General features: G+C 53.0%; 7 protein-coding genes across 7 annotated transcripts; 1 reads left to right on the top strand and 6 right to left on the bottom strand.

Annotated features, from left to right (window-relative positions):
- Window positions 1-118: 118 nt before the first annotated feature.
- Window positions 119-591, bottom strand: CONPUDRAFT_77722 (uncharacterized protein; the record flags this gene model as incomplete). Its single annotated transcript, XM_007776795.1, has 2 exons — window positions 119-187; window positions 343-591. 2 exons carry the CDS (start codon window positions 589-591, stop codon window positions 119-121), a joined length of 318 nt encoding a protein of 105 aa, XP_007774985.1.
- A 1,509-nt stretch (window positions 592-2,100) lies between these two features.
- Window positions 2,101-5,198, bottom strand: CONPUDRAFT_77723 (uncharacterized protein; the record flags this gene model as incomplete). Its single annotated transcript, XM_007776796.1, has 2 exons — window positions 2,101-4,491; window positions 4,545-5,198. The coding sequence occupies 2 exons, from the start codon at window positions 5,196-5,198 to the stop codon at window positions 2,101-2,103; spliced, it is 3,045 nt and encodes a 1,014-aa protein (XP_007774986.1).
- A 444-nt stretch (window positions 5,199-5,642) lies between these two features.
- Window positions 5,643-6,122, bottom strand: CONPUDRAFT_66886 (uncharacterized protein; the record flags this gene model as incomplete). Its single annotated transcript, XM_007776621.1, has 1 exon — window positions 5,643-6,122. A coding segment is annotated over one exon (480 nt), but the record flags the coding sequence as incomplete, so codon positions are not given.
- A 2,173-nt stretch (window positions 6,123-8,295) lies between these two features.
- CONPUDRAFT_112863 (uncharacterized protein) lies at window positions 8,296-10,745 on the bottom strand (the record flags this gene model as incomplete). Its single annotated transcript, XM_007776797.1, has 3 exons — window positions 10,658-10,745; window positions 9,034-10,608; window positions 8,296-8,975 (listed from the first exon to the last, which is right to left on the bottom strand). Coding segments are annotated over exons 2-3 (2,253 nt in total), but the record flags the coding sequence as incomplete, so codon positions are not given.
- Window positions 10,746-11,375: 630 nt separating this feature from the next.
- CONPUDRAFT_140308 (uncharacterized protein) lies at window positions 11,376-12,532 on the bottom strand. Its single transcript, XM_007776798.1, has 10 exons — window positions 12,458-12,532; window positions 12,301-12,398; window positions 12,139-12,250; window positions 12,038-12,078; window positions 11,965-11,983; window positions 11,866-11,893; window positions 11,789-11,810; window positions 11,703-11,738; window positions 11,619-11,643; window positions 11,376-11,562 (listed from the first exon to the last, which is right to left on the bottom strand). The coding sequence occupies exons 3-10, from the start codon at window positions 12,210-12,212 to the stop codon at window positions 11,469-11,471; spliced, it is 339 nt and encodes a 112-aa protein (XP_007774988.1). The 5' UTR covers window positions 12,213-12,250; window positions 12,301-12,398; window positions 12,458-12,532; the 3' UTR covers window positions 11,376-11,468.
- Window positions 12,533-16,855: 4,323 nt separating this feature from the next.
- Window positions 16,856-21,407, bottom strand: CONPUDRAFT_169823 (uncharacterized protein; the record flags this gene model as incomplete). The annotated part of the gene is made up of 5 exons (XM_007776799.1): window positions 16,856-17,461; window positions 17,520-19,824; window positions 19,881-20,185; window positions 20,252-20,689; window positions 20,745-21,407. The coding sequence occupies 5 exons, from the start codon at window positions 21,405-21,407 to the stop codon at window positions 16,901-16,903; spliced, it is 4,272 nt and encodes a 1,423-aa protein (XP_007774989.1). The 3' UTR covers window positions 16,856-16,900.
- Window positions 21,408-22,029: 622 nt separating this feature from the next.
- On the top strand, window positions 22,030-23,935 carry CONPUDRAFT_140309 (uncharacterized protein; the record flags this gene model as incomplete). The annotated part of the gene is made up of 5 exons (XM_007776800.1): window positions 22,030-22,211; window positions 22,264-22,422; window positions 22,474-22,676; window positions 22,732-23,161; window positions 23,232-23,935. The coding sequence occupies 5 exons, from the start codon at window positions 22,030-22,032 to the stop codon at window positions 23,770-23,772; spliced, it is 1,515 nt and encodes a 504-aa protein (XP_007774990.1). The 3' UTR covers window positions 23,773-23,935.
- Window positions 23,936-24,846: the final 911 nt, after the last annotated feature.

Here is a 24,846-nt window from a genome sequence, read left to right on the forward strand (position 1 = left end):
GCTCGTTGACCAGACCGGGGTTGGAAATCACACGAGGATAGGCGTCTTTGGGGTGTTGGGAAGGCTCAATGGGCACTTGGAGGGGTCCTGGTCACTGCTGGCCGGGGTCTCGATGTTCTCACGGGTCGGCGACAGTAATATTTTCCATGTTGTCATTCTTGGACAGACTAGTCGACAAGTCCTGCCCCTGGAGGCTGGTAAGGACAGAACACTCAATGACAATGTCATGGTTATGCTGACGATGCCCCTCGATCCAGAACGCGCTCGCCCAAACGTCTCTTGACCTCTTTGAGAGCTTTAGTTAGTGAAGACATCCGCGATCCCCTGCCGAACTCCGCTCACTAGGTTCACCTTCTTACTATCACCTCTCTCTTCCACCCGGACCCTGGTTTGGAGTATCTGCCCCAAGAAGCGATCTGTGCTGTAATACTCGCACACTTCATCTGTCGAACTCCCTCTCAGCCTCTGTCCTTTTGTTCCCTCTCGTTCTCCTTGTCGCCCAGCCCGAAAAAGCATGACACCGTAGTACTCCGAGCTCGCCTTGACTTCCTCTCCCTTCCGCAGGTAGCCCACGGAGACCACGACGTGCATATATGCGCGCCGTTTTGGTCCTGGGAGTCAGACCTCTGCCCGGCACGGCGAGTGTCCGTCTGATCTAACCCTCACCTTGCCCACGCTCCTGCGATTTTACAACCTTTGCTCACTTGCTTTCATCCATGTCCCGTTCAACCCTTCCCATCTACTTGTACTATGCTCTAGAAAGCGTGTAGACAGCGCCCTCTTCTACGGGTATCGCACGGCAAGTTCGCATGGCGATCTCCTCGCTCTACGGAACACTCGGCCCGCGCTCAGCTAGCTACTTGACGTATGCGATCTTTCTCTGGTAGAGGATAGCCCCTTCAAACCTATCCGCGTCGTTCTCGGTATACCCTACATGCATTCCCTTAGTACCCTCATCATCTCAGCTTGCCCCTCCGCTGCTGCATTTCTACGTGAGCTGTAGTCTTCATCCTCCACGGGTGTACCCCCTTCCTCCGTCCAATCTTGCCTTTCCGCTCTGCGAGGCCTCTCCCTTCCGTCTCCCCTCCGTGATTGAAACACGTACTTTTCCAATCCCATTGCTACATCAGCCTCTTCGATCCCCGTCGCACGCGCAAGACCCCCGTCGAGCATCTACGTACGCCAGCGCCGCCGTCGAGCTCGAGCCTCTTCCCCATCAGCGACACCATGGCCCCACGACCTATCACAGACACATTTAAGGTCTGTCGCTCGTCTCTCTAAGAGTGCTTAGGCGCCTGATAGCCTGGCACGTGCCCAACGAGCCACGGGCCCAACTCGAGTAGAGGGTCTTCGTCACGCCCGACGACCTGCGACATGCTTTCATAACGCAAGGGATACGATCGGTGCATGCCGTTCACGCCTGAAGGAGCTCGAGGTGCACGTGAGCGGCGGCGTCACAGTGGACAGCGACGAGGGCGATATCGTGAGTGAGGTGGATAACGAGCACTTCTCTCAAACGCTTCTGTCGCGTCGACACATGCCCCGTATCGCTCGTGTGCGATCACCTCTCGCCCACAGGCGCCTATCTCGGATGTTCTATGCGGTATTCTAGTCCTCGAGTTCCAATGTTGGCATACATACGACGGGTGTTAACGAGTTGGCTCTTACTTGGATGTCAAGTCTGATACCCATGTCGTTTTATGAATGACCTTCCATATATACCTGGATCCGTCTTCGGCATCATGAAACTCTCTGCGTTCTGCCATTCCCCTTTCGCTTCTTCGTCTTTTGTGGATATGCTATAGGGATCGCGGCGACGCATTCCACGTTCTAGTCGCAGAATTCTCGTTTTTATGCCTATGTATTGTTTTCATGACATCGGCGTGCGAATTGGATTGCACTTGACACGCGGGTTCACCTTCATGACCATGGTCATGAACTGTTCGAGAAGTTGTCCTTCGACTTGCAAGTTCGGTGAGTACGTACATCCGGTGCAACGACACGGCAGTGGTTACCGCGGACAGTGAGTTGCATCTGCATTGCGTATGTGAACTCTGACCATCTGCGCTTTAATAAACTCCGTGTCCTAGAAACAAGCGTCTACACAAAGTAATCGATCTCGGTATTGAGAAGTCGTATCGTAATGGTGCGATCGTTTTTCAGACCTTGTATCGTAACCCTGTCGCCTACTATAGCTAATTTGAGCCCATCTTCATCATAATCAACTGGTCTGTACCGCGCTGGGAGCCAGAAGAGCCGATGATTTCGTTTTCGAAACCATCCGTATGGATCAAGACATAGGTCTGACCAAGAAAGGGTGTCAGGGACCGCTGTTTCGTCGTTATCTTCTTCGAGTATGTACTTCCCTTGCTCCGAATCTTCGTCCAATGCGTCTTCGGAGTCCGATTCTGGGGATAACCTCATGCGGAACCATTGATCTTGCCAGTTCCTGCAGTGTATGGTCTGTAAACTTGGGGTGTGCTCGACCGAGGTAAACCCATGCCGTAGACTTTCCACAGATGATATTTTCACAATTTCTGATGTTGCTCTCCTCCAGTGAAGATGACACACGGTATCGCCCCTGCATAGACCCCACCAGTCAACCGAATCCCGAGTCACAGAAATGACTTTTAGTGTTCTGCCGTTCAGAAACGATATCTCTTCATCCGGATTTGGGAATAATGCTACTAGCCTGACGTCGCCTTGTTCCAGAGATATAAAGGCAATTGTAAGGTCGGGATCCTCGGTCGAGTATTCAGGATAACCGTAAACCATTGCCACCACGGTCTCATCCTCCGAGAAATGAATGCTGGACACAAGGCCAGTATGATCTCTGTCGTCGAGAACTATATCTATAGCAGTGCTTCCTAAGTGCATGCCTGTCCTGGAATTCCATAGTCCGAAAGCAAAGCGTGCGTGGTTCGGAACGGCTAACGCAAAGTACGTAGATTTCGGTGAAAAGCGGGGAAATCCTGGAATACGACCATGTCCCATTCCATTGGCTTCAAGAAGGTCCATTAGCAGGATTTCACATTGACATGTGGTAGAGTTGGTGTCATAGATATGATAGCGAGTGGAGAGTTCGGCGTCGTCAATCGGATCTTTTCTTGGTTTGAAGGCAATCATGTCACACTGATCGGAGCGTCCAACGGCAGACCAGTCATGTGGCCACCAACTTCTAGACGTATCTTCATTCTCCGCAACGTGAACAGGCCGCGGATGCCCTTGAGCGCTCGCTTGCACCATGTCAACGATTGCGAGCGAGTCGCGCCCATGTGCGATTACGTGAAAACACCCCTCGACAAGACGCCGCCAAGGGCCCCTGTCTGGTGCTGTGCTATATATATAATTTGTCCATGCACGCGTGGAAACACTATCGCCGACTCGTGTCCCTATTATTTTGTTGTCATCGTCGACGACGCGCTCTGGTGTGTGATCCGTGAATGTTCGCTCTTCGCTTGCAGTTGGTCTGCACCCTCCGACGGTGCCGCAGGGCGAGCGTGAGGCTGATGCACTGCGTTCGGGTATGCTGTGAAAGCTGTAGGGGCTCGAGGTTTCCCGCTTCAATGCGTGTAGGATATAGTCCCCGTCAGGACTGAAGAAGTGATCGGCGAGGCCGCTTTTACAGAGGAGATGCCAAAGAAGTTGACCGCTTGTGGAATCGAAAATGAAAATGCCGTCCTCGCACTGGGTATCCGCCATCAGCCAATCACCTTTGAGCGAGAATTCCAACATCGGGTGGATAACGTTTTGAGTTTGATATTCCCAGTGCGAAAGTTGCTGGTGGGTCTCCGAGTCCGCATCATATATATTGATGGTGACCTTGTAGTAGCCCCCCCGAGGCCATCGATGTTCTGGGTATTGTTCGCTGGAACCCAGAATGGCAATCTTGCGTCCATCATAGTAAGAACAGGCGAGGCTAAGAGGACAAGCGTCTAGCGGCAGATCGAAAGATGTTATTGACCTGTCGGAGAGCTTCCACAATAGACACCTAAACGAATTGGATTGGGTTGATATGATTATTTGTAGACCAGTGTGGCATATACAAATATCGCAGAACTTAGTGACAGCCATATCAAGGTCTTGCTTGTGTAGCGATGTGACGATTGTTCCTGTAGCTGTGTCGAGTAGTGATATCACTTTCCCGCACTCAATCACAGCCTGAGAACCATCTGGAGACACAGAGACGGAGCGGACACGGTAGGGCCCACTGTCGTGTTCACCAAATTTGTCGTCAAGTTGCACGACACGTATCACTTTATTCCATTGGGGATCCAATCCGTCCTCAAAGATGAAGACTGTTGCTTCTGCAAGTACATGCCCATACACACGCCGTATCTGCGACTCAGCGGGAGAGCACACGAGCGCCGACTCGTAGACATGGAGAGCGGATGCACTGATAGGATCGAAGAAGTCGAGAGTCAAGCGCCAACTATCATAGAGCAGAATCAAAATGTCGCCATTACGGGGAACGAGCGACTTAGTCCAGCCCTGAATTGCTTAATTAGCAAACGACGTGCTTCAAAGCTCGATTCCACTCTTACCGTGACATGTTTGCGAGCAGCCCTGAGTATCTCGGCTCCAACGGCAAGTTCGCCAAGCAGGGCATAGACTTCGATCGCGAAGAGAACCTTCGTTTCTAAAAACGCTAGAAGATGTCCTGAGATGCCGTCATCCGGAGTGGTCTGCCGAAGGTGGTATAGCCAGTGTCGGCAAGCATATCTCAGAGCCAGAGGAATATTCTTGTCCCGTCTCTGAGCGAAGTCGGAGATTTCGGTACGGAACAGCGAGGGATTTGCAAGTCCGCAGATGTCTCGCTTCAGGAGACCCGCCATGACGCTAAAACAACGGTAAGTCAACAATCTGTGCACTTCGGGACCGGCGAGCCTGATGCACTCCATCTGTATCTGCAAAAAATCGCGAAAGGAGGTGTGAAAGGGTTGGACGAGATCGGATGAATCGGACGAAGGAACGGACATCAGGGCCGAGAAGGGTAGAAGATACAAGTGAACGTCCTTCCCGAACAACCGGCGCAGCTCAGACGGTGAGAGAGGTTCAGCAAGATGAATAATGTGGAAGAGGTAATGCAATCCGATACTGCGAACGGAGTCGTCGAAACCATCGATGATCGAAGAATAAAGTTCATTGATGTTTCCCGACATAAGGCGGCTGCTACCTTCGAGCATGCGGCAGACCATGGGGAGACGATCTTGCGGCTGATCTTGAGCAACCAATCTGACTATAGTTGCTGCAAAGATGAAGCGACCGTTGGCTCGCTCTGATACAAGAGAGAACTCCTGTTCAGTGGGCCAAGAGGTGTAGGATAGATCCATGAGTTCGTGTTCGTCGTAGATCTGTCTGAACTCGTGCTCGAGGTAACACTTGACATCCTCACGCGAGTCATACTCCTGAAGCTGCACGCATGTCATGATGCTTGAGAAACTGCTGCTGCACATAACCGTCCGAATCTGCGGCCATGGTCTACTAAAGATGATAATGCTGTAAATGGAAAGGGAGGAGTTTCTGAGAAGGCTAGAGACCGTCGTAATCCAGGGACTGATGTAAGCTGTACCGCTGGCAGTACCCTCATCAAGCGCGTCGAAGATGAGAGACATCCCATTGGTCTTCCCCCAAATCACCGCGAGCTGTTTGAGAGGCTCAATGACGAGCTTCTCTAGCTGATCTTGACGCGACTTCTCGGGAGTAAGGAGACCCGGATCGTCGGCAATTGCTTTCGTGATGATTTCCCGGGCGCGGTGATGGTGTAGGCCAAGCTGATAGGCGAGGGTAAGGGGTACAAGGTCAAAGGTTCTGCGCTTCGTGTGCTTCCTGGAGAAGAAAAAGGTTCCCGCGAGTTTTCCCTGCTGGCGGAGCTCGTCTGCGAACGTATGCGCTATTGTTGACTTGCCTGAGCCCGACTCTCCCGAGACCCATATCATCTTTTTATTCTCCGGACCTGATTCGTCGACAACGTTCCTGAGCGATCGGAGAAGGTCGACGCGGGTGCCCTCAAGGCACTTGGAGAAGGGTTCGCGCTCTCTTGAGTCATATATTGCGCCTATCGCGCATTCCTGGATCAACTTTTCCCAGTAGTTCTGGTTGATCGGCGCTGCTGATTCCATCGTCAGCGATATTATGGGAGGGAGTCGATGGATGTACTTGTCTGGCTGGTACTCATGGCGGTTCGAGTCTGAGATCTGAGCGGACGCAGGACTTCTCAACCTGCTGTGGGAACGCCTCATGGCGAGCGGCCTATGCCGGACACTCAAGCGCTCGGGAGTCAGCAGGTACATACTAGACGCCCACCAATCATGTCTTTGGGAGATGGAGCGAACAGGACTCTTTAATGTTTCGCACGCTCTGTGTCTGTGGGAGGAGCAAGCGCGTCATGGAAAGGCAACGGAAAGCTTATTTCTGGGCCAAATCTTCAGTGCTTCAGCGACCCACCACATATAGGTGAAAGAGCCAGCTTGTCTGTGCATTCAATTCACATCTTATCATTCTTAAAAATAATAATCGTTGCAGTAGATACGTTCCACCGCGAGAACCAGCGAGAACGCAATTAATCGGCAGACTGCAAAGATTCAACTACGATTCGGTGTGCCCAGCCCTAAGAGATACAAGAACATACATCAGACTAGCTATCGGCGAAGATCTGGTCAGTGATAAAATCAACGTTTGGCGACATCGCTCTTTGAACCGCACGTGAACTATATAATAGTATCAAAGTACTCGACGTTAGTATTCGGAAGTCGTACTGTAACGATCCCATCGTCATCTTGGTCCAGGATTTTAACTTTATCTCCACTCACAGACAGCCTCAAAACGCCACCTAAATCTGCTAAACCATTACCGCCTCGAAGGAAAGAGGGTCTATATCTTTCGGGAAGCCAGCATAGTCTTCGCCTCCGTTTCCTGAGCCACCCGTCCTTGTCAATGCAGAGGTCCGACCAGGAGAAGCTGTCAAAGAAAGCATCCGGATCATTATCTTCATCGACTTCGTATGTCATGTGAGTTCTGTCATCTACTATCATGCTGCTGGACTCTAGCTGTTCTGACTTCAATATCATGGAAAATCGCTTCTGGTCCCATGTCAGGCAGTTGATTCTCTTGAAACTTGGTGAGTGCGTCACGTCGTGCACCTTCGGGAGCTGAAATGATGCCATTCTCACGATCTCTGAAGTCGCCCTACTCCACCGGAGATGATACGTCAATGTGTCGTCTTCCTCTTTCCTCCACCAATCGACTGCATCTCGTGACACCTTGGCGATCTTACAAAACAGGCCGCTAGAGATCGTTTGAGGAATCGAGAGTAAGGGGTCTGATAACGTTGCCAGAGGCGTGATGGTGTCATGTTCCAAGGAAAATATAGCAATCTTTCCCTCTGGGATCAGGAACAGTGATACGGCGGTCTCGTCCACCGGGAAATGAATTTCTACGAAGTTAAAATAGCCGCAAGAGGTGGATGCCTGACCGATATGAGCTCCCAAGTGAGGATCCCATAAGTCAATAAAGACGTGATCAAGGCGGGATGTTGCAACTGCGAAGTAGGCAGACGTAGGAGAAAGACGTGGAGCGAGGGTCGCCGAGAAGTGAAGGTTCGGTCCGGAAGGTGGGTGCTCGGGGATAATCTCAGAAACAAAGATGCCGGTATTGGTATCACAGACAATGTATCTATCCTCTTCGTTCGCTTTGAAGACTTTGAGGCCTCCCATATGTGTAGGTCTACAAACCACCTGATAACCTGAAGGTGGCGGACGCGTACACGCTGGGGTGTTCCGCAGAAGAGCAGCCTGGGCCAGATCAACGATGTGGATTGCGTCATGAGCCACGATCGCACCGAAGCATTCCTCGCTGAGGCTCTTCCACCGCGTCCTGAGTCCATCGTTCGGCAGTCCCCTTGGAACCGTAGTAATGTTGACGTCGTCTCCTAATTTTATCGCTATTTGTACTCCTCTGTACACGATTTTCTCTAAGTTCAACGCAGGAGAGTTTGCGCTCGACGGGCCATCTCTACATGTGAGTTGATACGGAGGAGACCAGTCGGATATCTCATGAAGGAATAGCGGGTTTATTGCACCTTCCCCACTGCGGGAATGAACGACGAAGTCACCGTCCGGGCTGAAGAAGTGCGAGACACCTGACTGATCCTCACAGCGTATCTGCGTATGCAGGCGGCCGTCTATTGGGTCCAATATCAGGATGTCGCAGTTGGCGTTTACCATAAGGGAGTGGTCGCTAGGTGAGAAATCCATTGTCAAGGACCCGGCATCGGAGGGATCTCGGGATGGGAGGGGAAAACTTGAGATTTGTTGGAAGCTGTGCGTACTGTACACCTCGATGGTGGTGTTGGAGCTTATGGCAGAAGATACAGAGCCAAATAAGCTCGAGCTCGATTGGAAACATGCTATTGCAAGCCTGTGCCCATCGCGAGAAAATGCTGACCCCCGAACCACAGACGTTGCTGGCGGCAAAGCAAGCGATGACATGCCGCCACTGGCAGGGTGCCACAAATGAACCACCCGAGTCTGGGGCATCGGGCTCGTGATGGCTACAAGTGACCCATTGTGGTGTATGCGAAATGGCCAATCTAAGTTATCGGTGGGGAGCGAAGCAATGACACATCCCGTAGCTGTATCCAGGACCTTCAAGAAGTCCCTGACCTCTATCACGGCTTGAGAACCGTCTGGAGAGACGGCAGAGATATCGTTGACATTCTCCAACTGGACCACACGTAGAGCACAGTCCCACTGCTCGTCTAGCCCTTCTTCAAATACGAAGACAGTTGCTTCCGCTAGGACGTGAGCGTACGTAAAGCGGATCTGTGACATGGCAGGAGAAGTGGGCAGCGCAGACTCGTATACATGGAGTGCGGACGTGTTGATTGCATCGAAGAAATCCAGCGTTAATCTCCAGCTGTCATAGAGCAATGCCAGGGCAAGGTCCTTGCCGGAAAACGAATCCTTAGACCAGGTCTATTACAGACGAAGCGTTAGTACGTAAATGAAGAATAAGTAAAGGATTGGATCTCACTGCCACAAGTTTGCGAGCGTCCCTCAGTATGTTTACGCCGGTCACCAACTCACCGAGTATCCCATAGACCTCTATAGCATACAGAATGCGCTTCTCCAGAAAGTCGAGGAGCTGAGCGCGGATTGTCATATCTAGATCGGCCTGCTGAAGGTGATACAACCAATGAAGGCAAGAATATCTGAGGGCACCCGGAATGCCGCGATCGCGCTTCTGAGCAAAGTCAGTGATTTCGTGATGTAACAACGATGGGTCGCCGAGTCCACATATGTCGCGCTTTAGCAACCTTGCCATCGTGCGAAAGGATTGAGTCGCGAGCGGTCGGTGTAGCTGCGTGCTTCGGACATCGACGCGATTGGTTTCTTTCTGAAGGTAATCGCGCAGCGAGCTGTGGTAAATCTGAACTACTTCGGAGGACGACAGAGATGGGATGGATATCAGAGCGGAGAATGGTAAGAGGTGTGGATAAATGTTAACGCCGAAGAACCTGTGTAAGTCGGACAAGGAGAGGGGTTCAGCGAGATGAACGATGAGGGACAGGTAGCGTAATCCGATGCTGCGAGCAGAAGGGTCGATGCTGTTGATAATGGACGCGTAGAGAAAGTCGATGTTACCCCACGCGTGCTCTACGCTTCCTCGAATCATGCTGCAGACCAACGCAAGGTGATCGTGAGGCTGATCTCGGTCAACGAGTCGGAGTATGGTCGCTGCAAAGATGAAGCGCCCGTTAGCTCTCTCCGACAACATCGTGAAGTCGTTGAATGACGGCCACGGCTTAGGATACAGGAAAGAGAGATCATGAGCATCGTAAATCCGCCCAAACCCATGGCGCATGTAGTGCTCTACGTCCTGCCGAGAGTCGTAATCGTCGAGTCGTAAAACATTCATGATATCTGCTAGATGATCTGCAAGCATAACCGTTTGTATCTGCGGCCAGGGCCTGCCGGAGATGATGATGTTATGGATAGGGATAGTCTCGTCTCGAATGAGGCGGGCGAGAATCGAGATGAATGGTTCGATGTGGGATGTGCCACTAGTGGTGCCCTCGTCCAACGCATCCACGATAAGTGACATGCCGATCTTCCCCCGCCAGATCATGGCAAGATGCTGCAGAGGAGCGATGAACAGCTTCTCAAATTGGTCATTACGTGACTTCTGAGAAGATAGCAGCGCGGGATCGTCGGAGATGGCTTTCATGATGACCTCTAGAGCGCGAGGATGGTGTAACCCAAGCTGGTAAGCTATAGTGAGAAGGAAGTGATTGAACGTGCTGCGCTTAGTATGCTTCCTCGAGAAAAAGAATGTCGCCACAAGCTTGTCCTTCCTTTGAAGTTCTTCCGCGAACGTATGGGCTACTGTAGACTTCCCAGAGCCGGAGTCACCCGATAACCACACAATCTTGCGCCTTTGGTCAAGAATCAGCGATTTCAAGTCTTTGAGAAGGCCCTCCCTTGTATTTGGGAGACACCTGGAATGCGGGAGGCGTTCCGCTGAGTTGAAAATGGCCCCCTGAGCACACTCGTGAGCGAGCTTGTTCCAACCAGCCCGGTCGCCCTGAGCAGGGGCGTATCGAAACATCTAGCTAATGATGAGAGGCATTGAGGATAATTCGGGAGTGACTACGTACCTGATGAACTACAGATTGCGTTGTTTTGAAGTCTTAGATCGCGGAGACGTGCATGCACCGAGCAGCACCGTGGTGTACGAAATCCTCGTGCGAGACAACTTGAAATGGCTATTTCTGGAGCCCGACAGTGACGATGGTGAAGACCAGACCCAGGCCAATTGGCTGGTTGGCCGTTTGCGACCCACGATAAAGTCCGCGAGCGGGTTCAGCGACGTTCAGCAAGCGTCAGCGTCAAGTTCGATCTCTTGCTGTGCAACGCGATGCGTCGCGCGCTACGTGTCCTTCGCGCTCCGACTCAAAGATTTCGACAGCTTCCGGAGACAGCCGGTCCGACTACTTCCGCGAACAACCACGTCTATGCTCACCGCGACGCATGTTCCAACTTGCTTAACTTTGGTTACAAAATACACGTAAGGCTCAATGACTGCTTGATTTTCTTGTATCCTAGACTGTTTGAATAATAGATTCAGGTCAGATGTGGAATGCCAAAAGGTAAGAGAAAGGGCCGACTTCGAAAAGCTTTCTGGAAAGCTCCTCACCAGACCACAGTTTAGTCAATTCACTACTTATATGGCCTGCTTTCAGGGAACTACGAAGCCCTCTTCACACACCACGAGAGAACGTATAACCTCGTATCTTCAGCCAAGCTCTTGAAATCCTTTAACGCCTCAGAATAGACCGGTGATTAACCAATGCCACTCAAGAATATGATGTCTATGTTCAAATTAACAGCGGGTGTAGCAGCAAGCAAAGGTACGTCATACACAAGCCATAAGTTCTATCTATTATGTGATCTCTCCTGTCGCAGGTACTATTGAACCGATTTCTCAAGTTCAGCATCAAAAGGCTCTTGGCTTTCGACCAGAACAGACAAGTCTTTTTTCCGATAATCTCGGTTACTCAAACTGACGCCGGTAAACTAGTCAGACGGATACCCCTTAATTTGACTGGAAACACTCACGCAGCAAGCATGGAACATGCGGAGACTGGAACGAATCGCGGCCACTTAGTATAGTGGCTCAGCGTACGAGGAAAATGTACTCACTGCTCGCCGATAACACGTAAATTGCGAGACATAGCTCTGTGACAAATCTTCAAAAGGGATCAATATAGCAGGGCGCTGAGTCGTACCCCTCGGTGCACTGCTAGACATCTGAATGAAGTACATCAGCGAAGGGAATATCACCTAAACTCGTAGATGCACTTACATTGACTTTCAAGAAGAGCTGCTGGATGCTTTACGAGATGATGTTAGATGTATCTATCGTTGTAACCTGAGCCAGGGTGATTCAAAAAACCTTACTGACCTGATAAGAAAGCCGGTTTCTACGGACTTGTCGGCGGACAGTCTCTCGTAACTATTCTAATCCATTTACTCACCGAATAGCCAAGAAAGGTCGCGCTTCTGAACACGGCGGATCCTAAATAAGAAGAGAGAACTGAGCATACGTACTAACAAGAAGAGATCACGAGACGCTCACTTCTTGGTATACAAAGAGTGAACCACCGGAATTGCGAGTATGACGTCGCATGCTAAGCCTACATTGAGCGCCATGTCAATTCTCCAGTGTTCCTGCACCGTGTATGTATCGACTAGAGATGCATCAGGTGCGCCAATACCGAGCACCATAGTGAAGACAAACGCAAACACTGCGGTGGTGATGCAAAAGCAGGGTGCAAGAATAAGCAGCGACGAGTTCTGCAGGACGGCTATGCGAATGCTTCGTCCGACGAAGAAGAACTGAAGGAGAACATGAGCATCCGTAGGGTTTCGCTTGTAAAGGAAACACAGCAACTCACCCGCACAAGAAGGGACACCGCACCGCCACATATGATAGTTGCACCGGTCCTATTTGAGACGACCTTCGGCACGATACCGCCGAATCCTGGGTTACCGTACTCTAGCCAGCATACTGAAGCGTTTAAGAGGTGTCCGAGATTGAATGTACTGAAATAATCCGTACGCTTAGTATGGTATAGCTCATGAGAAGAAAAAGACGCACATAACGCTGAGAGCCTGGAAGCACTACGTGAGCTCAGACAGAAGACACGGTGAAGGAAGTAAAGTGAACGACGCTCACCCATATCTTAAGTACCCTTGACTCCTTAGAGGAGGTTGAGAGATAAGAATACGCTTGCATGCATGTGTAGCCGAATAAGACATAACCAAAGAGTAGGGCCAGGCCAACTAGCGCGGTCGACGGTGTAGCATTTGTATAAGTCATGTCTGTGTGATCGTAAGAAGATTTCATAAAGTCTTAACCTTAATTTGTCTTGTCTTCGTGATGGGTGGACAGGGGGGAAAGAAGCCAACAAAGTAAGTCGCGGAGGGATGATTTATACGAGGAGCAGAGCTTCTCCGTCGAGTTCGGGACCACCACATAGATTGTCGAGGGATACGGGCGACAGGCATCTGACAGGACTTTTGGACAGGCCCGAGTCCTGCTTGGTGAAGGCATAGTCTTCAGGGAGATGAGGCGCTATATTTAGCTATCCTGTGGCTCATGAGCTGAGGTGGGAATGCGTCGGAGGTTGATTGGTGGCCGGGAATATTCGCTTTCCGTTAAAGAGGCGATCTCAGAATAGTAAAAGCCCATTGAAATCGTGTGAAAACGTTGAAGGCGTTGCAGGAGAGTGCAAGGCGCATCTGTTGGGACCTGTCAGCACTGGGACTCGTCCGGAATACCAAGGATAATATCATTAAATCAAAGTTTACCGTTGCGTCTGGACTGACATCCTCCTACGGCGGGGGGCTTGGGAAAAGCTAGGGGTTTTGGGTTTTGAATGAGCTTCTAACTCACCTGCTGAGGCCAAGCCCGTTACCCCGACGTTCATTCTCTGCGAGGAGGTCATGGTTAATGACCAGCGGTCGGCCGTTGCGCGGTGGACGCGGGCATCTTATCAAGGAAATTGCCGGAGGTGCTATGAATACGTATCCTGTCGCGGTCACGGGGAGATGCTGTACGGGGGTGCATCCCGCGGTGCGCCGATAGATTCCTAGTGGCTTGGAGACTCAGGACGTTCGTAACTTTGAGCATAGCTGAGCCAGGGCTCCTACACACCGCTGCTGAGTTGAGGCGGTTATCGCAGGACGTGGGACAGTCGATTTCAAAGGACTCACCAAATACCTACTTTTAAACGAGCGAGATGGCCGTCGTCATTGCAAGGGTCGATGACCATCGTTCAATGGTTTGATAACTAGAGTTCGCCATTCGAGCACAGGGTGATGTTGAAGCAAATGAAAGTTCGGACAAGTGCCCCAGAGTTCTCATGGAAAATTAGTGGGCTTGGAGGTTTGGTATTTTGGGGACCCCGACCACCCCCTTGATAAATAGACGCTGAGTGGCGTTTTCTTAGATGTGATGCCGTTTTGACGCCGTTTTTGGCCGAAATCGAATAAAACAATATTATACTTGCATTCGAGACGCCGGCCTGTACCGGGCATCCTCGACAGCGAAAGTACGAACATAGAAGTTGTCCTCTACATATTGTGGCGTAAATCAATCTCTAACGCCAAGTCGACGCGCATGTACATTGGCGAGGTCCAGCTCGTTGTACAGTGCCAGCTCGATGATGTCGTCAGAATTAGACAGGTTGATCTGCTATCAAAGAGGTATGTCAGAGTTGGTAGTGTGTTCCGTACAAAGTGAGCAGGCCAACTTACACCCTGTCGGCCAACGGCGAATGCGATAGCGCTTCGAACCGTGAAGATACTCGTTCCCGCACCGGCGTTCTCCTGGGCCCTGCTTACTTTGTTCATATCGAAGACAAGACGGTTGATGGACATGGTCGAAAGAGAGACCAAAACCGGCCCCCCGAGAGAAGTGAACGGTGCTTTCGTTAATAGCGACAGCAGAACGAGAAGTACGCCTGAGAAGAAGACGCTGGATAATGGCGTCAGCGGTACTCTTCACTGCTATCAATATTCCGTGGAAACACACCAGCAGTAACATAGAAACGCTCCCTGTCCAAACGTCTTCATCAGACTCGCTCCGGTCCAACTTCGGTCAACGACCTGCAGATGGTATTTGACGGTCTTGAAGCCGATCAAAACCATGAGCAACGCATCCATCACCATAAGTGGTATCCTTGTCCTGTCAATATCTTCGGAACGGCAGATATAAATGCTCCATACCAGCTTGCTGTCAACAGAGGTGTCTGTGGACTAGTGCAGATACCCAGTTCCGGTGGAGATGAAACTTGTGCATGCGTAGTCAGTCCAGGTATCGATGCTATACGCAGTGATGCGCACATACGTCGAGCAGCTATTATAATGTTTCCAAGCGCTAGACCCCAGGCAAGCCCAGAGCAAAGCACGAACGCTGTCATGACAGGAACCACGATCGCTTTTTCTGATAGGTGGACAGAGTGAGCTCCAGTGACGTACTTGTCAAATAATGTTACTCACTATATCCATAGACGGCGAAGAGGTGATATTGCAGAATCACTGCATCATGGGTTAGCACTTATTTTCAATCAGACTCGGCAGCTACAACGTGCACCTTCAACATTGGACCATATTACACATGCTGTCGGTCACGTTGACTTCAGTTAAGTTGTGTCAAGAAAACGCCAATGACGTGACCTACCAAGGATCGTCCCATCATAAAAGCCACCTGAGTTTCCGTCAAAGTTATGCATGATACTATAGAAGGTGAAATGGTACCAACACCTACAAGCCGTTTGATGAGCGCTCGAAGATACATCGTTTTCTATGGGTGACCACTCACATTGCTTGAGTTCGAAAATAAGAGACAATAACTTCATATAGCACAATAAGAGTTAGAGTAAAGCACGCAAAAGAAAACTAGGGAGCACCAACAAGATGTCATCAGTACGCCGTTGAAAAGTGCCAAGTACCGATTCTTCGGTCCAATATCAGTACACTTGCGCGAATACCGATAGACATCACGCACGATCAGGAAGATGGCTTTCAAAAGTGTCAACCTCGTCCGCTAGAAAGCGTTGGGCCCATATTTTCAATCAGCCTGAAGAGCTTGCTCACCCAAAAAAGGTCAATCTGTCGCAAAACTGAGCATCCGAGCTTACTTTAAACCGTGCGGACAAGACACTCACCTCATCGGAGAATGTCAACACTACGAGGAGCCCGAATGAGCACCCAGCTGAACCAAGCTCAACACCCACGCACCGTAATCCCAAGTGTAAAGGACCGTCATGGAGGCTATCAAGAAGTTTACCGTAAGCTGCATACTCTGCTACACGGAGCTCAGTGCTTACTAATGACATAACGACAGACGGGCATCCTCTCCAAGATGGAGACAACGGCACTAGTCTCTGCTGAAGTGAGGTTCATCGAGGAATTCATTTCGGCATTGACAGCGTAAATCAGGGACTAAGTCTAAATGGGAGGGGGCTAAAGGGCTGAAAGACGACGAAATGCCTCAGGCGTCGCCATACATATAACAAACTGACGTTTGGCATGACACAGCGCGCCGCCTTTGTCGGTGCCTTTCCTGTGCTAAGGATATGTTCTAGCAGGCTTCTTCAGCTCCAAGTGCTTCTAGCTCCTGATGAACCATGACAAAAAGCTATGGAGACATACCTTGAAAGGTGATCAAACTCGCATGAACTATTTTGAAGCGTACTTGGAAACCGGGGTGGCGTAGCTCCGTTGCGCCTTGGAGTACAACTTGCTGAAGCTTATCACGAATATCAGCCAATCACGAAAACTTCTTGTTGATGGATCTTCAAGCCTCGGTGTCCGCCGACCTTTGATGTCCATAGGTACAGTCCACGCGCCACGAGGCCACTGGATGGTTTCCAGTCGTTCCTAAAAACAACATGCCATGACGAGTCCATATTGTGACTGCTTTCACGTAACCCAACGTCCACAATTTGTGATGGGTAACCATGTTGGTCAAAGTTACCATCTCGCGCGACCTTCGCAGACGTGTATTTCCTGCGGCGCAGGAGCCCGTTTTGAGATGATCGATGAACTCTGCCAACGACGTGTTAGCACTTTGCTCCAGTAAGTTAGGTGGATATGATTAAAGCGCGATCTCACTCACTACCACCGGCTCGCGCCGACTACTGCAAACCAACTGCATTCTGTGTATAATACAAGTAAAGCAAAGCATAACTGTAGATTAAAGAGGAAATTTTATGAAATCCTCGAAATAAACAATATAAACGACGAAAGCTGTTGCAAAGCATAGAGATAAGTACACATAACGCGTTACGCGCCCACAAACACAATCTATCCGCTCACCCCAACTCGCACTTTCAGGACATCTCCCTTTCCTTCCCTTTCCCCCTTTCTTGTTCCTTCTCCCTCTTCGGCACATCCTTGTACCACTCCGGCACCTCATTCGCCTTGGGCACCGCCCGCTTCCTCATTTCCCTCAACTCCTTTTCCTCTTCCTCCTCCCGCTTCCGCCTCTCTTCCGCCCTCTCCCGCCCCTTCCCCTCCTCGTGCGCACGCATGAGCGCATCAAACTTCTCGCGCTCCTTCATGCGGCTGACGGTCTTGAAGTTTGGCGCGGCAGTTGGGTACACAGGCACGACGGTGGGCCGTTTCGCGGCGAGGGAGGCGGCGTGCGCGGCCTGCAGGGCTTTGAAGTCCGGAATGGGGGCGCGCGGGCGCGTAGGGTTGGAGTTGGTGGTCGCAGCGCCGGATGAGCCTGCGCATGGATTGGACTCGGACTCAGCATTGGAGTTGAAGTTAATGTCCCAGTCTGGTTTGGCGTCACCAGAGGCACCTTGGTGGTGGGTGTGGGCAGACGGCTTGGCGTCCATCCGGAAGGTGAACTCCGCTGGGACTGTCGCAGGCTGGAAGCCGCTCTTCTAAAGGATGATAGATGATTAGTATGTTAAGCTTCATCGATGAGAGCATTGGACTCACTGGTTTAGCCATCTCGGACGTCGAATCAGGTTTCGTCTGGACCTTCGCTCGTGCGCGCATCTTCGCTTTCTCAGCTGCCGCAGCAGCCTTCTCAGCCCGGGACGCTGACATCCTCGATTTGGGTCTAGCATGAACAGGAGCGGCGACGTGAGCCGTCCTCGCCTTCTTCGTCGGGCGATCTTCGACCTTCGCCTTCGTTGCAACAGGTGCTGCGACGGAGTTGTCGTTGTGTACGGCTGCTGGAGCCTCCACGTCAGCTGCGTCATCGGTAGGGACAGGTGCTAGAGCCTCTGTCTCCGCCGCGTCGCCAGAAATCCCCTCCGAAGACGGCACCACGTCTGCGTCCATCGCCGCCTGAGCCATAAGCTCCTGCTCGTCCTCAACCTCCGAATGCACCTCCTCCGCCTCGGGCTTCTCGACGACCGCAGGAACCGCAGGAGCGGACGCAGAAGGTGCCATCACTTCCGTCGCAACCTCAGCCGTGGGCGTCACGGCGAGAGCGGGCGCAGATTCGGGTGCAGGTGCGGCTTCCGCCACCGGAACTTCCAGCTTCTTGACGCGTTCCATTCTTGACGTCTTCTGCTTGCTCGGCGGTTTCGCACCTATAGACGCAGCGGAGCCAGGCACCGCACGTCGCGCCTCCGTCCGAATCGTGCCTTGGCTATGGGGTGCACGGGACCGAGGAGCGGCGGCGGTTGTGGTGGCAGCTGCCGAGGTTGAAACCGGCTTCGTAGACTGAGCCCGCGAGGTCGAGGTTGGCTTCGCGGTACTGGCCGTGGTCGCAGTGCTAGCCGCCGAGGTAGAAATAGGTTTCGTAAATTGAGTCTGGGCGCGTGATGTGGACACCAGTTTCGTGCGTTTAACCTCGACAGAAGTCTTGCTCGTCTGAGGCCTCCCGTCGACCTTCGCTCCGACAACCGGCTTCGTGCCAGCCTTAGCCTTGGGCGCAGGGGCAGGAGGGGCAGTGCGAGGCTGATGCTCGCGCTTCACCCGCTGCCTCTCCTTGGGCGGATCAGACACATCGACTGCCGGCGGCGCTACAGCCTGTTCATCGGGTACCGATGGCGGCGCCTGCGCATCAGCGTCGTCGATGTCGACATTGCCAACGCCGAATGTAGTTGTAACGTCCAGCTCCATGTCCGACTCTGCCGCCACCTCCGCCTTCTCCTCCACCTCCGCGATTGGAGCGACCTGGCTCAGCGCCTCCTCTTCCTCAGGCGCCCGACGCTTCGTAGAGGTGCGCAGAGACATCTCCGTTGACTGCGGCAGCGATGGGACGTGCGTCTCCATTGTATTGACTTCGCTCACCGCCGGCTCTGGGCTGGGCAAAACCGGAGCCCGCTCGAGAGCCTGTTCGGGTTCCACTTCTTGCTCAAGCATTGGCGATGACGCTGGCGGCGGTGGGATATGATTAGAGGTCGGTTTCGTAGGCTGAGCTCGGGACGTAGACGATGGCTTTGTGATTATCGTGGCAGCAGCTCCAGACGTAGAGCTCGGCTTCGCAGGCTGAGCCTGGGTACGCGAGCTAGACACCGGTTTCGTGCGTTTAACATCAACAGAAGGCTTGCCCACCGAAGGCCGAGGGTGAGTCTTCGCACCGACGGCTGTCTTCGTGTCCGCCTTCGCCTTCACCTTGGCGGGAGAAACGGAGGCAGAGGCACGTGGCTGATGCTCGCGCTTCACCCGCTGTCTCTTCTTCGGCGGGTCGGACGCGTCGGCCGCTGGAAGCGTTGCAGCAGGTTCCTCAGGTACTGAAGGCGGCCCTTGCATAGCGTCAACGTTGGCGCCGGCGTCGTCGACATCAGGCGCGGCCAGAGCCTCCACCTCCATCTCCTCCGTCACCATTTCCAGATCCACCTCCTCGATCTGAGCCAAAGCGCCCGCTCCGTCGTCGTCCTCGGGAGCGCGGCGTTTAACTGATGTACGCAGAGGCGACGCCTCCACCGGTGGCGGAACCTGGACCACCATCTCATCGTTCTTGGCTGCGACCGGACTCGGCGATGCTGGCACCTCTTCGGAGACATGCTCGAGCGTCAGCTCGTGCTCGCGCATGGGAGGCGACGCGGGCGGTGGTGTCAAGGGGCTAAGCGGTTCATCTATGGGAAGGTGGGACGCGAGTATGGGGGACGGCTCCCGGGGCTCCGGCGTTGAGGGTACATGAACTGGGGAGACAGGGGCTGCCACAGGGCTGGCAGGCACTTCAGCGGAGGCGGGAGCCGGGTTCGCTCCCAGTGCGACGACCACCTCCGTCGCAGGAGCTGGCTCCGCGGGGGGTAAAGCAGATGGTTCCGGAGTGCGTGATTTGCTACGTAGACGCGTCAGTACGCGGATAAAGTAACAGAACTGTGGACGATTTCGTACCCGAACGAAGAAAAGACCTTCTGGCTGTATCGCCTGAACCGTTCCGTCACGACTGATCCCCGGCGAGTCGGCTTGCTTGCTCCCACGTCATCGTTGGCTGCTGCCGTAGACGCGGGGTTCGTCACGGGTTCAGGCTGCATGCCGGAGCTCTCCTGAGCTTCGAGTGGTTGCTCCTCATCCGGGGCCTCGAGCTGAGCAAAGGCTCTCATTGGAGAACTTTGCGTTCTAGCATGTCCGAGCGTTGCCGACGAATACCTGGGTTTAGACGAGAAGACGGGCTTCGAGATACCAGCGTCGACAGCCAACTACGATTATTCATCAGTTCAGCAATCTCATGGCACAGCACCAGGTATAGACCGGAAAGAACGTACCGAACTGAACCTACGATGAGTAGGAGGCTTAATCCTCGACGGGGACAGTGGCAGGCTCTCGTCCCGTGGCAGTGATGGATACAGACTGGCTTGTGGGACGGGAGCTTCAGACTTGGCGCGTACGTAGGATAGGCGCCGCACTGGGGCCTCGCGAGCTGGAGAGCTAAAGCAAGCAGGGGCTGGACTCAGTACATCCTCTGAGGGAGGATCCGGGCGACGATTCTCGAGCTCGGGCCGAGAGGATGGGGCTTCCTCGATGGTTTCCGGGATATGTGCTGCAACAGACACGTTGGGGCTCTCGGTGATGCTTTCCTCGGCGTGAGTCTCGAGGAGGTTGACGGGGTTCGAGGAAACGGTGCGTGTGCGAATGCGAGTGGGTGTTGCAGACGACGACCGCCGGGAGAATGAGACTGGTACAGGGATTCTGCCAGGAGTGGCCTAGAAAGAAGTTCTGTTGAGGACGAGTAGATATAAGGTAAATGAGGGAGCTCACCGATTTGGATCGACTGCGACGGTTGGCTACTGACGGCGATTCCGGGTAGTTGACCTCAGGTGCTTGCGCAGGTTCTGATTCCGCCGATGGAGTAGGCAGACCAAAGTCGACAAACACAGAAGAAGGTCGCGGCCGTGCAATAGAGGGAGGTGCCGCATTCTTGAGGGATGGAGGGGAGACCAACTCGTCGGGATGAAGCTCTGTTATGTGTTCTTCAGGCGCGGATGGAGCGGGAGATTCTTCCTCTCCAGATGGGGGAGCAACGGTCTTGCGACGAGAAGAAGGCTTGACAGGGCTTGGAATCGACGAGGACTTGTGCTTGCGTGGACTCCGTCGGATTTCGACAAAGGCGTCGGGCTGGTCGCCGGGGTCGGCAGACTCTGGTGGAACAGAAGGGAATCGTTTAGATGGTGTTGGCGCTTTCAACTCCTGGTCTTGCTGAGTTGAAGGTAGAGCATTATGGGGTGCAAACGGCTTCCGTGGCGATGAGCTCTTGAAGGGGGCGAAGGTCGCGTTGAGGTCGGTGATTCCATCGAAGAAGTCTTGCGTATCATCGAGGAGGTTAGTGGCAGATGGAGCGGTGGGGATTTCAAAAGACAGGCTGTTGTCAGATATGTCATCGAGGTCGTGAGCGCCGACGTCTGCCTTGGGTCTTGCAGGCATGGTGGACGTCGAGTGCGATGTTGAACCAACGTTGAAGTCAGAGAAAACAACGGGCGGAGCACCAGACCCCGTGAGAACACCGCGACGCGACTTGTCACGTGTTAGCGGACGCGCACACCACGTGCTTATCGGGAACGCTCACTTCATCACATTCGCGTCACCGTATTTATCCCTCACCCGCTTTTCTGTTCTGTTCATCAACTACGCACCGTAAACTCATCCAACTTAGACATTGGATCAACCAACGTCGCTTACCGATACGACCTGCGATCATGGCAACAATCCCACTCGACATCACGAACTCTACCTTGCGGTGGGACCGGACCCTCACACCTTGTCCGACCGCTCGGGGCGAATCAAAGTGGTCAACGCTGGTCAGCTGTGGGCACCGTGACGAACTATATTCAGCGACTGAGTAAGTCTTGGCCGAGCCGGACGCACAGCCCAACATCGGCCTGTTCTCGCGGATGGCAACCACTTGCCCCAGGGTGAAGCACATGTACCACAGGCGTGCACACAAGAAGACTTACAGAGGGTAACGTGGATATAAATACGTAGAGGCACCAAAGGTACGTCGTCATAAAACTCACCATCGTCAACATTCACGCAGTTCATTCTGATCATGGCCACCATCACCACACAGAACCTTGGCGCTTTCTTCTGCGAGCCCTCCGCACCGCCGTCCGAGCTCTGCCCTCAGAGGCTTCCTGGCGCAGACGAGGAGTCCATCAACGCGCTCTTACACGTCCTCAAGGACAATCACCAGAAGTATCACATTTTCTTCAACCATCAGAAATTCCACAAGTACGTCGTGTCTCAGGCGTCTTTGATCCAATCAAATGACGGCAGTCCATAGCCATATCACCCATCGTGCTCTTGCGCTGTACGCATTGGGCGCACCAGGCCCTCTTATTCAAGCGTACTACGACTACGATGGCAACCTTCAGCGCCCCGCGTTCAGGTCACCTGGAGAGATTACGAAGGAAAACTTCGTCGAGCACTTAGCTGATGAAGAGTACGTTTCGCATTGCATATCCTGAGTAAAGTGATGTCTCATGAAAAGCAGCTACTACTCCGCTTATCTTGACTTCTTTGCGAAGGAGGTCCAAACCCTCGGTTCGGTGGAGACGCTGGAGAAATATGTGTTCTCGGACGAGTACAATGTCTCTCAGGCATTCATGCTAGCTCGCTACTGGGGTGCGGTGCTTCATCCTGCCATCCATGCCGGATACGGGCTTGAGTTTGGGATACCCGGAATGGCCGTCGAAGGTATACCATCCCTCCGCTGCCGTCGGTTTTAGCCACTGACGCGTATAATGTGAAGGTCTTGCGATGGCAGCCGTGACACCTATCCCCGAAACTGAACTTTTGGGTGCCTCTTTCTTCAAGACCATCCCCGCACTTGACCCCACGACACAATCTATCACCTCTAAAGTCTCCACTCTCCTCCTCGGCCCCGGCAAATCCGCCTCAAAGCCAGATGCCGCCGGCACGACGGCTGTCTTTGACATCCTCGCGCGCATCCTGAAGGACGACAGACTCGGCCCGCATAAGACGCCCGATATGTTCGCTGCCTATGGATTCACGGTGACCAAGCGCGGGCCGCTCATTCGGGAGTACGCTGACAGTTGGACGATCGACACGTTGAAGTCAGGCGAAATCGAGCGCAAGATGGAGGAGCTGTTTTGGATGAACACGCTCATCTACGCTGTTGGCGGGTGGTCTGAAGAGGAGTTCAAGGCAGATTTTCTCTAGTAAGTACAGTACCACGGAACCCGATAATCAGCAGTTTAGTTACAGATGCTAACCACGGATGAAACACAGCATGCACCTCGTCACGTCCGCCCTCTTCCTCCCCTCACACATCGCCCACCTCTCCCCACGCTCGCAGATCATCTACCTCCGCTCCTTCCTCACCATGTCCCTCACAACCTGGATCATGCGCGGCCGCGCCCCGCTACCCCTCACCACCTTCTGGACCGCCACCTCGCCCTCCTCACCCACTCACATCCCTCTCAAACCCGGCACACTCTCCCTCAACTTCACCGCGCCGCCCGCCGTCCCCGCCGCCGCGCTCGCGAACCCGAACCCCTGGCTCGCGATCGTACACAGCGCGATCGTGCACGAGAACGACCACTACGCGAAGATCGTGTGCGCGTTTATGCACTGTGCGCGGGTGTACGGTGCGCGGCCCGCTGGGTGGTGGGTTCGCGAGGGCGAGAAGGCGGAGCTGGAGGGACTGGGCGTGCTCGATGGGAGCTTGTTCCTCCGCGCTGCGGAGCTCACGGCGGTGTTCCAGCAGGACGAGAACAAGGTGCACGGGTTGGCGGGGCAGAGGTGGGATTTTAGGGGGTTTGGGTGCTAGGTTGGGCCGAGTGCTGAGGACAGTTGCGGGTGCGAGCTGAAGATGTGTATTGGCATTTCGTAGGTTATCATAAATCTATCCTCGCTCCCAGATAAGACACTATGTTACAGTTACATGGCTATCTGTCGAAGAAGATGACTGTTGCGTTCAGCAGTCGTATAGTAATGTGTTCCTCGTCCTTGAGGTGTAACATTGTCACCTTGTCTCCCGGAGGTCTACAAGCAACTCTAGGCCGTCTTTCTTGAGACTAACAGGCCTATATCGCGCGGGTAACCAGCATATTCTTCAAGCTCATATCAACTGACATTTCAGAGAGAAGTCCAGCAGACGCGGCCCAATTAGCTTGATGGGCAACCAAAAGGTTTTGACCAGAGACCCTGCCTGTTTCTCTTTACCATTTCAAATGGCCGACACTGATCATAATCCTGGTTCCCGGAAGACGCTTGGAGTGCGGTTGACGCTCGCTGGAGTCGTAAATGGCACCTTGGGCGCTTGTTTGGACAAGTCGTTTCCAGCTTTTCGTACTAAACACTGCGTTTCGCCTGTTTTTAGAATAACGTCGAGTAAGTCGCCTACTATCGCCCAGTCGCGCGTACTCACACGCCTATCGTAGCTCGGGTTTCACACGCTTAAGTAGCTCGGTTCCCCGCACCCAGTCCAGAAAGTCCGAGATCTGGGAAAGGCGGCAAGTCGCGGCGGCAGGCTGGGCGGCGCGGCGTCAGTGGCGGTGCTAAAACAAAAATCCCACGATGTGACTGCCGCGCGTCGCCTCGCCGCCGCGCTTAGATTAGATTAACGTCTGTTATATCCCTACACGCCGTATATCTATTCCGCTGTCATGAGTCTCGACATATCATTAATTCCATCTGTTCTTGAAACATATCCACACCTACTTCCTATAACAACGGATCAAATTCAGCTCTTCGTTAACATATGCAGTCTCATTCGCGACGAGATTGCCCTTGCCTACCCCTCGGATGTTGATACCGAAAGTTCAGCCCCGCCGTTTCTTCCAGACACGCAAGCCGAGTGGATCTGCGAGTGTCTAGGCATTACAAGCGACCAGGCCGAGGT

This window comes from Coniophora puteana (assembly GCF_000271625.1).
Source record: "Coniophora puteana RWD-64-598 SS2 unplaced genomic scaffold CONPUscaffold_18, whole genome shotgun sequence".
In the NCBI taxonomy this organism is placed as follows: Eukaryota; Fungi; Basidiomycota; class Agaricomycetes; order Boletales; family Coniophoraceae; genus Coniophora; species Coniophora puteana.

Coding starts and splice junctions, on each gene's coding strand:
- CONPUDRAFT_140308 (XM_007776798.1), bottom strand. CDS start 12,212: ATGGCGCTCAATGTAGGCTTAGCATGCGACGTCATACTCGCAATTCCG. Junction 11,739..11,788: donor GTCTAGCAGTGCACCGAGGG/GTACGACTCAGC, acceptor GATTTGTCACAG/AGCTATGTCTCGCAATTTAC. Junction 11,563..11,618: donor GCATGTTCCATGCTTGCTGC/GTGAGTGTTTCC, acceptor TACCGGCGTCAG/TTTGAGTAACCGAGATTATC.